The sequence below is a fragment of the Plectropomus leopardus genome, chromosome 7 (assembly GCF_026936395.1).
Source record: "Plectropomus leopardus strain MGB_pleo_1.0 chromosome 7, ASM2693639v1, whole genome shotgun sequence".
In the NCBI taxonomy this organism is placed as follows: Eukaryota; Metazoa; Chordata; class Actinopteri; order Perciformes; family Serranidae; genus Plectropomus; species Plectropomus leopardus.
This window is the reverse complement of record NC_142182.1, coordinates 2,728,557-2,746,240: the sequence shown is the minus strand read 5'-3', so window position 1 is coordinate 2,746,240 and position 17,684 is coordinate 2,728,557. Positions and strand designations below refer to the sequence as shown.

At 40.7% G+C, this 17,684-nt stretch overlaps 1 protein-coding gene across 6 annotated transcripts in view; it reads left to right on the top strand.

The window, feature by feature from the left end:
- The window catches only part of cadps2 (Ca++-dependent secretion activator 2), a 218,898-nt gene that overhangs the window by 38,148 nt on the left and 163,066 nt on the right, over positions 1-17,684 (top strand). For all 6 annotated transcript variants that reach the window (XM_088079645.1, XM_088079646.1, XM_088079644.1 and 3 more), the window contains exon 2: positions 5,599-5,712. In XM_088079645.1, the coding sequence (XP_087935771.1) occupies positions 5,599-5,712 (114 nt within the window). The remainder of the gene's footprint in view (positions 1-5,598; positions 5,713-17,684) is intronic.

The window sequence follows — 17,684 nt, the reverse complement described above, 5'->3', positions numbered from 1 at the left end:
GATAAAATGTAAAGAAATAAATGCTTTTAACTCAAGTTGCAGCTTATGCCGAAATCACTCACTGCAACATTAAAGTGTATAAAACAAGGAAACTAAAAAGAGGGAAAGGTCATGAGTCAGTGACAGCAGACTTCAGTTATACTGAAGTTATAGTGGCTCCTTCAACGTAGCATACTGCAGTTCTTAGGCCACTTAGTCTGCAAAGTCTCGGTTTTGACTCGTGTACCAGCTCCAAATCCAAACACTGAACATTGCTATGAGGAGAAAACAGGATTTTGCATATGATTTTGAAGCCCTGGTGAAAATTGGTGTTTGGCCTCTATAATGAAGGCTTTTTAATGCAATTCCTCCTCATTTTTCTGCTTTTTGAGTGTCTGGATTTCCCTCTCATTTAATCCTGTTGTTTTCCGTTTTCCAGGAGCACCAGGTACAATTTCGTGACCTACATTTGGTTGTAGTCTACAGAGTGACCAGTCATCTGGTTGCTTTCTAAAGATTTTGCATATGGTTGATGAACATACCTTCGAGATTTCTAAGTACTCTGGTATATCGTAATACCGCCCAAGCCTAAAGCTTTAAAAAAGTTGTAGACTACAACTGCCGTGCTCACAAATTCCAAAACTATAATTCCAAAATTGTAATTTTAAAACAAGTAAAGCCAGTCAGACAAAAAAAGGACACAGCCACAAAACACCAGTTATGATTTTGGTAAAGTGTCTGCAGGTGCAAGAGTCGCTGCGTAAGTCATCACCATTGAACGCTGATGCAAATGAGAGGTTTGCTTTCGTTTGCTATGAGGAGAAAACAGGATTTTGCATGTGATTATAGAAATACGCAGCAAAATATGTTTTGACTAAGGTGTCATTTTACAATCAATCAGTACCACAATTCAGCAATCATATTGGCAAAAAAAGACGAATTCAAACTAAAGTCTATGATTAAACTATTGTGTTTTCCGGTTTATTTATTTACCAAAGAGACTGACAGGCTGATTAGATGAAAGCGTGAATTATGAATCCACACAATCAGCACTCGTGAAGAAAAAAAAGTGTTTTGTTGAAGAGCTCTCAGTGTTGCAGAGAAACGAAAAGCCGACGGCAGCTAATCCTCTCCGCTGGCTGAGAGATGCTCAGAGAGCCAGCGTTCCCCGAACGTTTAGAGATGTCGACCCGCTGACCTCAGAGTGGTTCTGCTCGGCGGGAAGGTTTTCGAAAGACCGGCAATTTGGGACCGGCATGCAGAGGGACGTCCTCGGGGGGAAAATTACACCTTCACCTGGATGTTTTCCATCGCTGACGGAGCACAAGTGCGCCTCGTTCGCTTATAAACCCCCGTGGGATAAATCCATTTCCCGGACACAGAAGAGCAGAAGGGAGGCACGAACAGAAATTCAACTGAAACCTGACAGGCGGCTTTTCACAGTGCACATCCAGCTTCTTTTCAGGGTGTCGCCCCTCATTTCATGGGCAGGATGCATTTGTATGAGAGAAGCCATTACCGCTGCCGTCACCTGAAAAAACGATGGTGAAGAAAGACAGAGAGAGAGGCTCTAAAATTCAGCCGAAAGGGGCTTTACAACAGGAAATGATTTGTAGTTGCAAAGTATTTCTTTTCAGGGGTGAAAAGCACATTATGGAGTTGTTTGTTAGCTCTGGGAAGGTGGCAGAGACTGAATTAAAACCACAAATCAGTTTTTTGGAAGAGAAAATCACAACCAGAGCTTCACCGTCTAATATTCTACAATAGTAAGAAAAAGTCTGACAAATGTTGACGGCTTCTTTTAGTCCACAGAGGACATCCAGTCCCTAAAATACTTAAAGTTACTCTCTTTTATTATCAACAGCTGCACAATGTTATATGCATTTGTTGCATTTTTTAAATAAACTATTTACATTTTTTTTGACAAAGTGTTTGTACATCTTTCTTTTATTTTATACCTAATATTGTTGTGTAATGCCTTAAACACCTCCATAGTGGGGTAAAATATGTTTATGTAAATTTTTTTTGGATTAATTGAAACATTCGAGAAGAGTTTTTTGTATCAGTTTTGTGTGTAGGATCTTTCATCACATTTTCAAATTGTAATTTACAATGACAAAAAAAAGGTAGTTGGACTGTTACAATGTCACTTTTAATTCTAAGGCCCTGTCTGCACATACGAAGACATTGCTTAAAACAGATATTTTTCACTTCTGTCTAAAAAGATAATTCTGCCCACGCTTGAATGTAAAACACTTCCTGACGGCAGCTTTCTTCAGCAGTCCACTTTGTCCCAAAGGTATTTAAGCATACAGGCAAACGTCACCTTTTTTTCACTTCCTCCAGGATGTTGCGATGTTGTGATCATCACAGTTCATACAAATTCATCCAGTCCCCGTGAATACTGCACAGCCGTGCAGTTTGGTCCAATCAATGCGACTTTCCCACAAAGTTGACATTGTACAGCTGTGCACGGCATATTGATACACTCAGCCCCTTTATCTGTCACAGGCACAGCAGTAGTCTCATGATCAACACAGAGCAGGCGCCACAAGAGATGTTGTTGCGTCGCATAACTCTGCAAAAGTTGAGTGGCTCATCTGGAAATCTGGAATCCACAATTCCTCTGTGAAATCGTGGACTTTTGATTGAATATGATGACGGCTAGTGCGGCGGCTGCAATAGTAATAAAGCTGCTGATGTTTTGCATATCCATCGCCATGGTTACTGGTATGTTATAGCCTGTGTACAGCTAAATATTACCAGGCAGAACTCAAGCTTGTGAATTTAGTTCCACTTTACATGCATTAACCCACATGGTGTGCGTTTTGTGTTTTGCTTCGTTACAGTTAACTGTGACGTTTTTGCACCAATGCACAAACTCCCAAAGTCTTACACTGTCACAAAATCTCCTGTAAAATTACGGTAAGCGTAAACATCCTGCCGTTATATATTACAGCCTCATTACCATCAATCACTTCAACACTATATTACAATACAAAAAACCTTCCAAAAAACCTTGAAAATACTGCAACAACTGAGCTGTATTTTCACTGCAATTTGTTACAGTTCAGATTTCTGCTGAATTGCATACATTTGCCAGCTTCTTACTCTTATTTTACAGTATCAATACTGTAAATTGGGATTGGCTCCAGCCCCCCCGTGACCCTTACGGGGGCAAGCGGTTACAGAAAATGAATTAATGAACAACACTGTAAATTACTTCAACAGCACCATTAAGTTTATCACGGTATTCTACAATAGATGGGTTTTTGGTGTAACATTGACTCCAATGAGCATTAAGATTTATAGCGTTGTATTGTTTTCAAAAAAAAATCAACGTAGATTTCTGTTAGAATTTGGCAATTTTTAACGTCACCTTGCGGTCTCTTCAACCTCCCCTCCGTGCAGAGCTTTTCGGTGAACTATTATGTTAAAGCGGATCTACAAACACAGGACTGAATCTGCCTGACGGACTGAATCTGTGAGGATAAATGTGTCTTTAGCACGATTACGTCCTCACCGCTGCTGCTGTCACCTGTTCCACATTCACTGCGACAGCGGCCTTCAGCAGGAGAGTCCTTATCTGTTCTGAACTTTACCTCATATTTTCAACCTGTTAGACGGAGGTTGAGTCATTCTGAAAGCGAACGGTCACAACCTGCTGCTTTTCATAAATGCGCCCGTCTCCTCCTCTCCTCTGGTTAAAGGCGAAGCACAGCGGCTCCGTTTAGACACAGAAAAGGCGAGGAAGCCCACACAAAAAGCTGTCAGCGGGAGATAAGTCTCTGCTCACTTTGTGGAGCTGGAAATTGGCACTTTGACTCCCAGAATGCATTTGTTGCTGGCAGTGTTGCAACAAGCGGAAGAATAATGGTTTAATTTTCCCCCCGACGCCGCCGTCCGCCTGACGCCTCATACATATGCAGCTTATGAGCCGAAGCTTCCGGTGATTCTGTCGCTCATGAAAACTTAAAATTCTCGTACAACACAATATGTCAGCTGTGGTTCACTGCGCAGAAATTACCAGGACTGATGACATTTGTGGGAATGATTTTTATTTCACGGCATGACGGCTCTGCTCTGCTGAGGAATGCTGCTCCTGAAAAAGGTTGTTATTGTTGGAAAATAATTATTTTACTGACCTCGGTTCCTGAATGTAGTGAATCGATGAAGAGGTGGATCGATAGGTGAGCAGGAGGATGAATGATGGATAGTACGGCTACAAGTTATTTTCATCATTTGGCTGTTTTTCTTGATGTAAAGCAGGGAAACTCGACTGGCTGTGCTTTTTGGCCACTTTTGCAAAATGGCAGGAGGCCAGGGGCCAGTGGAAGCAGCCCTAAAAATAAAAAAATATTAATGATAAAATAAAATAAAATAACATGACGTTTTAGGACTTCATGACGTTTTTAGGATGTTTCCTGGATTTTAGGACATTTCTCTGCTTTCAGGATTTTTTTTTTTTTTTTTAGGGTTTTAGGACATTTCTTGGATTTAAGGACATTTCTAGGATTTTAGGAAATTATTTGAATTTTAGGACATTTCTTGGATTTTACGAGGATTTGGGTAATTTTGTTTTTGCGTCATTTCTCAGATTTTATATTTTTTCTTGACCTTTGGGACTTTTGTATGATTGAAGCATATTTCTTGGACTTGAGGACATTTTTCAGATTTTATGACATTTGTAGGATTTCAGGGTATTTCTCAATTTTAAAACTTTTTCTTAATTGTGGGACATTTTCAAGGATTTTAGAAAATTTCTGGGATTTGAGGATATTTCTGAGATTTTAGGACGTTTTTTCCATTTTAGAACATTTTCCAGATTATAGGATATTTCTAGGATTTCACGACATTTCTTGACATTTCAGGCTTTTCTTGGGCTGAAGGACATTCCTTGGAATTTGGAAAATTTCTCAGATTTTAGACATTTAGACAAGAATTTTAGGATCTGTCAGATTTTTCGTAATTTCTAGAATTTTAGGGTAGGGGTGAAATACTTTAATTGTGATGATATGACCTCATGTTTACTCTTCTTGAACTAAATAGATGAGATAATAGATGTCAAAATATCTTGAATGTTTTGTACCAACTGCGACCTTTTTTAAATTTAATTTAAATCTTTTTTTTCATATATATTTTTGGGCCATGTCTTGTTAAATTGCTTGTTGTCTTTCGTCTATGTTTTTGAAAGAAATCAAAACAATTTGCTTAGGTTACAAAGGGTTAATGAGCTAAATTTCTGCTACGAGTCTCCGTCAGTCTCAAATCATGCCTGAACTTTTTTTTTGCAGCCACACTGAGACACATCCGTCTTCCTCTGTTGTTTTTGGCGAACTCGGTTTCCTAATGAAAGACATTTGTTAGATAATGAGACTCTTCTCTCCTCCGTAATGGCGGTGTCAGACTCAGTCACACTTTAACAATGAGTCTAATCTTGTACTTTTGTTCTGTTTCTCATCCATCCCGACTCCCTATCATCTTCTGCTCTTCCTCTCCATCTGCTCCTAATTGATTACACCCTCCTCTGCCAACTTATCTCCTCTCGTTTCTCCTCCCAAACTCTTTCTCTCTCTGTACTTTATTTTTCCCCTCCGTCATCCCTCTCCTCTCTGTCAGGTGAACAAGCAGCAGCTGCAGGCGGTGAAGGAGCGTTTCCTGGCCTTCCTCAACGGGGAGACTCAGATTGTGGCGGACGAAGCTTTCTGTAACGCTGTGAGGAGCTACTACGAGGCAAGATTATCTTTACTCTCTTCTCCTTTAGCAGAACCTTTTTTTCCTCGTTTTACAATGGATTATTCAAACTGTGTCACCCCCAAATCCTGAAGTGAAATCTTTGCTCTGGGCGGAGCTGGCTCATGAGGCAGAATGTAATAAGCTCCATCTCGAAGCAGCCAGTTTCCCGTTATCAGCACGTGAAATGTGCTCCCTGTCTCTGGCTTACAGCTGTAAATTGTGGTTGTGGTTGCTCGGGTTTGTAAAGCGTTTGGCCGATGTTGACACGGCGAGCTCTGGCTTCAGCAGCTACTGTGAGCCGGACGAGGAGCCTGGTTTTCTGGCCCGGCTGTGGTTTTCATACCTCTGTTTGACTGATGCACAGAAGCAGAGCCCTGTTTGTTTGGGTATATGTGAACACAGCAATCGCTCTCTGATTTGGTTCGGACCAAACGAACCAAACTACAGGTGTAGCAGCAACGTAAAGCTGCTAATAAAGGCACGTGCGCTTCACTGAGTGCATGTTGTCCTGATGGCCGTCACGATAATGTCAGCAGCACAAAACGTGATGGTGATTGGATTTGTTACCCACTTTTAGATTTATTGTTCAAGAACATCATCAAACCTTTATTTAAACTCTGGTAATTAATTTCATTTTCAGTGATGCTGAGCAAAGACATTAAAACAAAACCATCATCAGTAACATCATACAAAACAACAAACAAAATGAGCAAAGGAAACAGCTAAAGCTGAATTTCTTTACATTTACATTAAACGCTTCACACAGTTAGAACATTTTCCATTCAATTAAATATTCACATACTCATGCTATTTGTCTATAACTGTATTTCTTTATTTATATTTATTAATTTATTGTTGCTATAATGCTCTATGCTGGCATTAAAGCGACTGTAAGGAACCACGATCCCCGCCTGGGGATCAATAACAGATTTCTGGTTCTGGTTCATGCTGATAGATATATTTGTAATAAATAAAATCAGTCCATCGTATCGGCCTGGCCCACGTGACTGTCAGAGTATGTGCAGCGAGCAGATTTCTGGGTTTCTTAAACTTTGGAAATATGACCCCCAAAGAAAACTAAATATTCCTTCAATAATCTCCAGACAGATGCAGCAGGCGACTCCTGAGCTGCAGTTTGGAGGCTGTTTTCCTTCGTCTTTTGGTTTCAAACTGTCCCGTGTTCAGTCCCGGTCATCGTGTCTCCGTCCACCTCCGCGCCTCTGATGACTGAGTGGTTTTTGAGCTCTTATGACACAAAGTAATGAGATTTATCGCCGCGGTCAGACGGGAACCGATTAGAAAATCGATCCCACCAGCTGATTTTCTGTTTGTGAGGGGTTTTTGTTTCTGTTGGAGCACTGTGCCAACAGTCTCTCCGCCACACTGAAGCTTTTTAATTTCCATCACCTTCGCTCCCTGTGACCGCCCACATCGCCGCAGTTTCTCTCTGATATCACTGAAAAACACTTCTTCATGCCCACCCAGCTACTCGGCAGTCGCAGTGCAGGAATTTCCCCTGCAGTGATTTCGAGTGGCTCCCCAGTTGGATATGCTGAACTACTGCTGGTTTTTGTTGTTTTGCACATTACTTCCCTCAACCTGATTTCTTTAAATAAGCTTTTTGTCAGTTTTAGCTATTTTGCTTTTTAAATGGCAAAGATGTTGGCTCTAGGGCTGTGCCATATGGCATTCAAATAATACCACAATGTTTTTAGGCTGTTTAAGCAATATCACACTCGAGGTCGTGATGTTGTACTGTATATCATCACGGCTCGGTCAAAGATATTCACAGCCGTGATGATATACAGCACAACATCACGACCTCGAGTGTGACATTGCTTTTATACAACACTTCTACCAGCATCTTTTGTTAGTTAATAGTAACAAGCAGCAACAGATCATCATTTGTTTGTTTATTTAATTATTTTTTTGCTCTGCTGACACAGAGTTCAGCAAACGCTGGATGTGACAGCTGTTGCCTAGCAACGCATAAACATTTTCCTGCACGCTGCTGGCTAATCAGTGCTAGCTCGGTCTTCATGTTCTGCACAGAGCAGCTGCTGAGTATCATCAACATTTATCTCTGTGTTTCAGTGAAATCAGAGTCTGTTAAGACACTTTGTGTGATTTTGTGTTTGTTTGATCAGACAGTGTGTCGCTGCAGCGTGTCCGCTCACTGCCGTGATCTCCATCACCTCAAATCACGTATCCGACAGCGCGTGTGTGTCTGTGTCGCTCAGGCAGTGTGTCCCTGTCTCACTGCACATCCTTGTAACATCTGTGACAGCTGGTTTACTCCAGTGAATGGCGGTTTTCCAAAACCCGTCCGTCACAGCTGCTCCCCCCCTGGGCTGCAGGTCGAGGACTTTTGCATCAGGCAGGATTTTTCTCCGGTATTTTTTGAGCGATGATGCCGGTCAAACGGGATTTCCATGCTGTTCAAGCATTGATACAATCTACGGTAACGTTAGATAACTACAGACCGTTAGGGTGAGCCTAATTAACGGTTCAGAACAGCTGTGAAGCGGCGTTTACAGTTCCAGTGATGTTGTACTGTATATCGTCACTCATGGAACGCCTCTCGACCAATCACATCCCTTGGTTGGAACTGTATAAATTGCGATACATGATATATAAACTCCTCATCGTCTCATATCGGCTTTAAAAAAAGAGGAGTTATACTTGATGTTCGCGTTAAACTCATTTTATACATCGCACGAGAACCAAGCCGCGATACATCGAGTACATTCGATTTATCGCCGACCCCTAGTTATCCTTACAGCCCCACATTTTTGGAGCTCTTTAGATGATCTCTGCAGCATTTTATTTGCCATCCTTTTCAGAATTTCTCCATAAAGATGCTCAGTGTTGGGATGCAAACCTGTCCTCTGACTCCTCCAGAGACGCCGTTACAAACCCTCCCACGTCCCCTCGTGTTTCCGTCTCCGCTGTCGGAGGAGGACAGCTGTGAGCACAGATTGCACTGAATTTCCTCACTCTTTTTATTCCATTTTTACCCTCTGTCTCTCTCTTATCTGTTGCTCCTCTGCCTCCGTCTCTCCCTCTATCTCCCCCTCATCTTTGTCTTCCCCTCCTCTGCTGAAGTGCCTATCACCCGCTATGACATGGAGATCTTATCAGCCACTCGCAGTTCGTCTCTTTAATTGCCAGCAAGTGTGAGACGAAAGCGTCTCGCTGAGACTCTCAGTCGCAGCGTTTGTGTCGCTGCAGAGGAGCTGATGGGCCGGGTGATCAAAGAGAGGCGACCCGTCCTCCTCAGTGGACGTCACTGTCCTCGTGAGATGGGGCACAAAACGCTCGTCATGGTTCAGTCGCCCTCCTGAGACATCACGCTGTTGTATTTTAGTGGAGTCAGAGCTTCAGTAGCAGGGCATCACCTCCCCACACACACATAATAACGACAACAGGGATTTGAGCTGTTTTTCATTCATCATGTAAACTGATGGCAGATGTTCCACATGAGGAAAGAGGCCTGTCACCGCCGAGAAACACCCGATGATCCATTTCTCTCGCTCCGCTCCAGCTCTGCATCGTTCCTGTTCGGCAACACGTTGGCTGTTTTAAAAATGCCAAATACACAAATCAGCGTGGCTTCAGCAGGTGTTTTTTAGGGCTCTTTTTTCTGCATTTGTGTGTCCCTTTGTATCGTTCTGTGTCCCCTCTCTGTGAACACAGCGCAGGCGGAGCTCTTTCAGAGGTTTACTCTGCAGCTGGAGTTTGAGTCAGTTGATCAGCTGATCCATCAGATCAGATATTGGATGAGAGGAGCAGCTGCTGCAGAGGCAGTGAATGCAAACTTTTAGACCCAATACCTATACCAATAAAGGGCCAGTTTACATAGCAACAGTTCTTGCATGAAACATTAAACTTAGGGATAGGGATCATTGATTTTTATTGATATTGATACCATTATTGAGACTCCTTATCCTCGTCGATACCACTGATGATTCTGTTATTTGGTGAAAAGATGAGGCGACAGTATGTTTTTATGAATATGTTTTTAACTGCTCTCGACAAGCTTATATTTGGGACGGGCTTTTAATTCCTTTTATACAGAACTTGCAAAGATGGAAATACAAACAAATTATTATTTTAACTTTCGAGTTCTGGGCACATTGGCTTTATTTTATTCAAAAACGTGGGAAGAAGGGGATGAGCAGCAAAAGAAGAAATTACTGAGAGGTTAGTAAGAAATTTGTGAAAAATACAAGGAAATTACCTTGTATTTGTTAAAAATTATAATAATTATGTAAAATATTTTAATATATAATATATATAATTAATATAAATATATTTAATATAGTTTATTCTTAATGTTTCCTCAGCTTTTTAAAAATAGTCTTCTACGTCTGTTAATGTCTTTTTTCTGTTTGCCTCTCTCTTGTTCACTTTGGTGCTCATGGTTTCAGTGAAATTAATTAAATTATTAAATTGTGGAAAATCTTATCAAGTTAAGGATGTGTGTATCATGTCCATGTTGACAAAAGTTTAAATATATGTATAATTCTCTATAGGCTGAGGCCTCAGAAGTGGCTCGGGTTCGATACCAACCTGTGGTCTTTGCTGCACGTCCTCCTCTCTCCCACCTTATTGTGTAAGTCAGCTCTCCTATCAATAAAAAAAAAAACCTTTGAAAAGCACCATCAAAAGCAATTGACAATCATTAGCAGCCAGAGAGGAGAGCAGGGGAGCGCTGTGTAGATGGAGGTGACTCATCAGCGGAGGAGGGAAACTCTGAACTGGCACTCCGTCAGGAAGTGAGACAGCCGGAGAGTCGACAGGATTTCGCAGCTCTCGCACTGATTTCCCTCATCACGGGGTTGCATCACTATTGTCAATGTTTATCTCCCTCAGTGAAAGAGTTCAGCTCCTCTGCTTCATCAGCACGTCCTCACCGGGCTGCGAGGGGAATCAGTTCACATCTGAAACACCAAAGTTTCATTCAGGCCGTTTACACTTTAGAGCAAGCTGCTGCTGTGGCCTTCAGAGCAGCAGAGCGCAAACACACCGAGAGGAGGCGGTACTATAATATCTGAGATATGACAACTGAAGACAAAATAACAGCAATACCTCATATAGACGGACAGTGTGGTATTAAACCCGGTATCAGCAGGACAGCAAAACGTGTCAGTGAACACACCAGTGTGGTGCGTAACACAGAGGTTCAAGTTAAAGTAAAACTCTGAAAATTGATTGGTAACTATTTTGATAACAATAACCAACTTTATTTATGAAGCACTTATCTGAACAGAGTTTCACAACGTGCATAAGAATAAAACAAAGAAATATACAGTCACAATAAATCAAACAGGGTTATGAGCTAAGATAATAGTGTGTGATATGAGTGAACAGTAGTTTCTGTTAAATGAATGCTGTTTCTTGGGCAATATGAAAATACTGTGCAGTGATGCAGAAAATTCTAATTTTCTTGAATGAAAATTGTGCACACCAGGTCTGCTGTGAATTATCCGGATTACAGCTCTATTTTTGTCAACAAAAAAAAAAAGAAAATAAAAGAAAGAAAGAAGCCTACTAGCCCACTATGTACACATATATATGTGTGTGTGTGTGTGTGTGTGTGTATATATATATATATATATATATATATATATATATATATATATATATATATGTATATATATATATATATATATATATATATATATGTATATGTGTGTGTGTATATTGATATGTACATATGTACATATTGAGATTTCAACATAAATATGGTTTAATTAAAACTGCTGTCAAAGCATTTGAAAACATTATGATCCCATCATCGTATTTTCTCTGAAGACATATATCCAAGTTTTGGTTTGAACAGGTGGGCAGGCAGGAAGGCGTTCTCCAGGTAAATAACAGAGGTTAGTGATGGGTCATTAGGAGCAGTGGTGTGCTCGGTCATGTTTTTGTGGGGCCGCTGTGCGGTCGAGCGATCGTACCGCTGCTCACTGAACACAGTCGGTCCACAGAGCCACGGCCACAGGGGGAAAAGCTTTACTGCACATCCCTGAAACAGAACTACAAACTCTGTGTATTCGTGCCAAACGGTCACGCTCCTGTGCAAGCAGCCCGAGGCAGAGTACAGTATGTAGATCAGGGGTCTGCAGCCCTGAGCGCGCCTGCCACCGCTGGCACGCTGTAGCTTAACTAACGGCACGCTAGGACTGAATATATAACTGAGATAGTTGTCTCTGTCGTAGCATTTGTAGGCTTTTTTTGTTTTTGTTCATTGCTCTTCGCCGTAAGGCTTCTTTGCTTTTATTTGTTCTGTCTGTCTGTCTGTCTGGTTCGTATCTATCTGTCTATCTACGGTTCGTATCTATCTATTTATCTATCTATGGTTCATATCTATCTATCTTGTGCTGGATTTACATTGTATTTATATAACATGCTGATTCACTAGAACATTTTAAAGTGGCACCTTATATTGAAAATCTTGCCAACCCCAAATTGGACTATATAAATAAAATTGGCTCGACTAGAAAAACAATCTGATTGGTAGCGGGTCAAACACTATGGCGAGTGTAAGTGAAGCGGCAGCTTGGAGGCCTGCCTGCAGGCTCCCGCTCAGTAGCAGCGGAGGAAGACTTGTGTTTTGGACGAGGACAGAGGTGCTGTGGCTTCACCTTTGTAGGTTGTGTGTATTGAAACTCATAGAAATGCTAATTCACGTTCGGCAGCAGAACGTGTCAATCAACAAAACAAATAAAAAGTGACCCGTATTGTATATTTTCAGTCTCATGACAGAAGAGACGCTCCTCAGTTTAACAGCTTTTTGTGACCCGTCACTCTTTGGGAAAGTGTGTTCGTACAGTATAATCTAGAAGTTTCTGAAATGTTCCCTTTTCTCTGTATATTGAAAATAGTTCACCAAAGTGGCCTGAAGGCAAAATGTTGCCTCAGTCTTCTGCAGGAGAATTTTGTCTCTTTGACACTTGCTCTACTGTCTGTTGAAAACAAACAAGAAGAAATGCATAATGCATTTCCTGTCCACACCTGCTGAGCAGACTGACGGTCTCAGCTTTGAGAGTTTGGACTCACCGGAGGACCGTGAAGTGATGAGACGTTATCGCTGGCCGTCCTGCCGTCCTCCTGGCTGATCCTGTTGTCTATCTCATTCTGCAGTCGTGTCCTCCTCCTGGCTGTCTCTCACGCTCATTAATTAACACTCATTAGCTGTTGTGTTGACCATATTGCTGCTATTCTGCTTTTTTTTAATGAATCATCTTGTTCAGGTCTTTGGCACCACGCTGATGATGAGACACAGAGGCTGCCGAAATCTGACGTTTGATCATGTTTTTTAATTGAATCAAATCTCAATTATCTATAACAGGCCAAATTTGTCCCTTTATAGTGTGGCGGATTGCCCCCTTAACATTATTTAAATGGTTTAAAAAAAGAAAAAAAGATACACGCTCGAAATAGTTTGTAATTGAAGAAAAATTCTGAAATCCCAGAAACATCCTAAAATCCTAGAACTGTCCTAAAAAACCCAGAAATGTCCTAAAATCCTAGAACTGTCCTAAAAAACCCAGAAATGTCCTAAAATCCTAGAAATGTCCTGAAAAATGTCCTAAAATACTAAAACAAAAGTCCTAAAATCCTAGAGACACGTATGGGGTTGCTGCGACTGCCCCCCTGGCCTCTTGTCATTTTCCAAAATTGCCCCCCAATCAAAACAAGCTGCGTTACACTGATCTCAAACATCACTATCACAGGACTAGTTAACGTCAGCTTCACAGACTGACAGGACTAGTTAACGTCAGCTTCACAGACTGACAGGACTAGTTAACGTCGGTTTCATCTGACTGACATCAGCGAGCAGATTCATTTCCTTCAGATGTTTTCGGCTCCTGAGTGACAGGCTGCTGATGAAACGATGGTTTGTTGGCCGTTTTCTCCACGTTTTCATTATTGACCTGCTCAGACCACTTCAGGATGTCTTTAGGGATTCATATTCTCACAACAGACAGGTGTGTGTGTGTGTGTGTGTGTGTGTGTGTGTGTGTGTGTGTGTGTGTGTGTGTGTGTGTGTGTGTGTGTGTGTGTGTGTGTGTGTGTGTGTGTGTGTGTGTGTGTGTGTGGCTCAGGGGACAAATAGGAAATGAAATCCTCGTCCATCAGTCGTCCCTGTGAGAGGTGGAGCGGTTTTAATTGCTTCTGTCTTGCTCTTTGCGCTTGTGGAGTCATAATGTGACTGACGACGATACCGAGGAGGTGATTTAATTGAATGTTGCTCGCTCGGAGAAAACTCTCGCGGTTACACACTCTGTTCATGAAAATTTGGCTGAGGATGACAGTAACAAGCGTAATGCACAGAAGCAACAAGAAGGATTTCTTGCTGTTTTTTATGTGTCTGATACATTATGACATGATGAGTACCCATCAAGGATACTGTGGCTCTATTTATCAAAGAGAGCCACAGTCACTGTCACATCAGTGTGTTTTTATGTGCATATACACTGTATATATATATATATAATAGAGGATGTATTTATGTGCTGGAGTGGCGGGGGTGCTCTAAACTGTAATTTAGAGCTTTAAAGCAGCTGGAGTCGGCTGCTTTAGGTGTGTGTGACATTTCAGGAGCCCAGCAGGGAGGCTGCAGCTCAGTGAAGTGCCTCCACCTCCAAGTATTTTCTTTATTTACAGGAAGATTTCCACAGATCTGTTGGCGGTTTTTAAGCATTAAACTGCTTTGAGCGCAGAACGACCTCTTGTCTCACGCTTACCTTTAATCCGTGAGGAAAATGAGGCAGCAGGGAGATCGCAGGTTCAGGTCAGAGGTCAGCATCATTAAGTCTGTTCGATATCTGTGTTTTGTGCAAAAATCTATATTTTCTGACTCACAGATCTTGGATCAGTGTCTCTCGGTCTGAGACTGTGACCTTTAAGGAGTTCACAGGATAAATAATAGAATTGTTATGGTCATCAATAATCATAAAGAACTGTAAAAGGATGATCTGCAACAGTTTTAGCTTCAAAATCATTTCACTTCTAAATCTTATAGCTGTAAAAAACTTTAAGCAGCTGCTATTTAATTACAGTCCAGTCTTACAATATTTAATATCAAACAGGGTTGCAGGAATATACCGTGGTATGAAAATTGACGGTTACTTATTGCCAGTATTAAAAGAAAAAGGCAGCCGCCTGTAAAATTTAACCTGCATGTGCACATTACTGTTCTTCCTCGATTGGCTGTCCATTTCAGGAAATTGTTTTAAAAATTAATTTTTGCAGATGTTTTGGTTCCCAGATTTTGCTGCAGAGTGAGCGCTCTTGACTTTCACGCTCCTCTTTGGAACATGGGGCTGCAGACATGCAGGCAGCGGCACAGAGGAGAGAGGAGAGACCTGCTTCTTAGAAGTGATGAATTTAAAGCTCACAGCATCTTAATACGACACCGTCTCTGGCTTTTGTTTGTTATCTAGTGTTGACAAAAATGATGACAACCCCTCGTTAGCGCAGTTAGCTTGTTTAGGACATATCTGATTCGACTGACATAATTCTGAGTCGGGTGCAGACCTCGTAATCTAATTTACCCAAGCCCAATTGTCACTTTACTCTTTACTCTTTATTGGTCTGATTACTTTAATAACAATGATAATAATAATAATAATAATAATAATAATAATAATAAACTTTATTTGTATAGCACCTTTCATACAAGAAATGCAGCCCGATGTGCTTTACAAGAAAGAAATTAAATGCACCAAGTGCTTCACATCAGAAACACATAAAAGACAATAAGACATGATAAAACCTGCATGTAAAAATAAAATAAAATCAGAACAGAATACATAGACTGAATCTTCAAATTGTTAACATCCACTTGATAATACTTGTAAAAGTAAGATAAATAAGGCTAAAAATTTAGAGCACAGAATGCAAAACATACAATGGAAAATAAAATAGATAACATATAACTCACTGACATTAATAAAATAAGCATAAAAATAAGCAACTTTACACTTAAACTATTTTACTGTATTTACCACTTCACAGATGAATGGAGGCGTCTGCTGCATGCAGTGTTTTTGCCACTCCTCAGAATTAGCGGCTTATAGTACACCAAAAACAATTGTTTCATTAGTTTAGGTCAAAATGTCTGTATATGTATAGACAGATCCTAAATCTTTTATTTTTTTCTTTAAAACCTGCAGCAGATAAGAGGTGCAGCACCAACAGATTCATGTACGCTCAGCACTCTGCTGTTCACACTCTGTGATTTTAACACTAACACTGTTTTCCGCTCATGAAAGTCTGCCAGAAATAGGAGGATTATGTCCTCCGAGCCTCTGGAAGGCTTTCAGTGAGAAACACCTGTGCAGGAATTGTCGAGTTTCAATGATGGCAGCTCAACAGTGATTTGGAAAAAAAAAAACCAACAAAAAAAAAACAAAACAAGAAACAGTGAAAAAGAAGTGAGTGGGAAGAACATTACAGATGAATGTCGGAGGTGGCAGCAGAAAAGCAGCTGTTACTGCAGAGTTAGCTCATTGGTAAACCTGCTGGTCATATGTTGAAAATCTAATCATCAAATGCCATCTGAAAAAGTTACAATTTACAAAACTTTTTTTAAAAACAGAACTTTTTTTTTCCTTTTTTTAAATTTAACATATACAAAAGATATGACAGTCATACATGTGGCTCACATGACCAACAACAAATAAACAACAAAAATATTGTCTCTGGCCACTGTGTTAATTCAGATAATATTGAAATATAATATAATAATAATAATAATAATCATAAATAAATAAATAAATAAATCAAAGATAAAACCATAATGTAGCAGGAAACATTACTAATGCCACCTATAAAAAATAAAGTGGAAATGTGTAAAAAAATAAAATAAAAATTGCGTTCACAGCCCCACAAAAATGTCTGAATTTAGAGAGGGGACACAGCTGATTAAAAATAGAGACTCACACAAAACAAAAAAAGGGACGTTTCCACTTCAGCCTTATTGTGAGTCAGTTACATTTTGCACAGTGGACCGTTAAGCTATGACACATTTCGATGTGATACCTGGTTGTTCCAGACAAACACACCTGTCTGTGCCACCTCAGGAGCCCCGTGGCTCCGCCTGCAGGCTGCTGAGTGCGAGTACTCCTCAGTGTGAGTGGGAGGCCTGTTTCTGTCTGCGTCTGTCTGCTTTGATACAAGTTTCACATGGAAGCTGCTAATGCTGCATGAAAGTGGATTTACACTCAGCTGCGGAGGAGTGTGTAAATGTTCGACATGTGTATGCAAGCAGTTTGTCTTCTCCGTGGATGAACGTGCAATTCTTCTTTTACATGTGTATTTAAACATTTCCTCATCCATAAACTTTTTTTTTTTCTTTTTTTTGCACAGCTTAGGGGGACGCTGTTATGTTGTCTTACCTAAGCTTTGTACTGAAGGATGTTAGCGCAGCAGCGCTGAGCTGAAAGTACAAACTGTTGTTAGTTTGTCTGGTAAAAAAAATAAATTAATAACTGAGGCAGATTAATAAAAATGCTGCCTAGCTTGCATTGAGATTCAGTGATTCAATGCCATATAAAATATTTTATTTCTTGCGCCCACAGTTCAGCGTTGAGTGAGTATGCAGTGGGTGACTGAGCACACTGATGCTCACTTGCTGCTTTAAGACGTAACAGTCAAAAGCCCAGGAGAGACGAGCAGATGGTGCCAGTGGGCCATTTGGCAGTAAATGTGTGTTAGTTGGAATAATGCTAAAACCTCGAGTTGTGGTGTGCGAGGTTGTGGTGTAATATATTTTCTATTATTTTAGAACATATATAGCATTCAGTTATTCATTGCACCACATTCTTGGTGTGCAGAGCATACTCTGGGCACAGGTGGAGCAGCAGAGCCTCAGGCACAGTGAAAGTTGATTGTTTATTGCGCTGCTGGGTCTAAAAGTTTGCATTCACTTGCCTCTACTCTCTTCCTGTCATTCA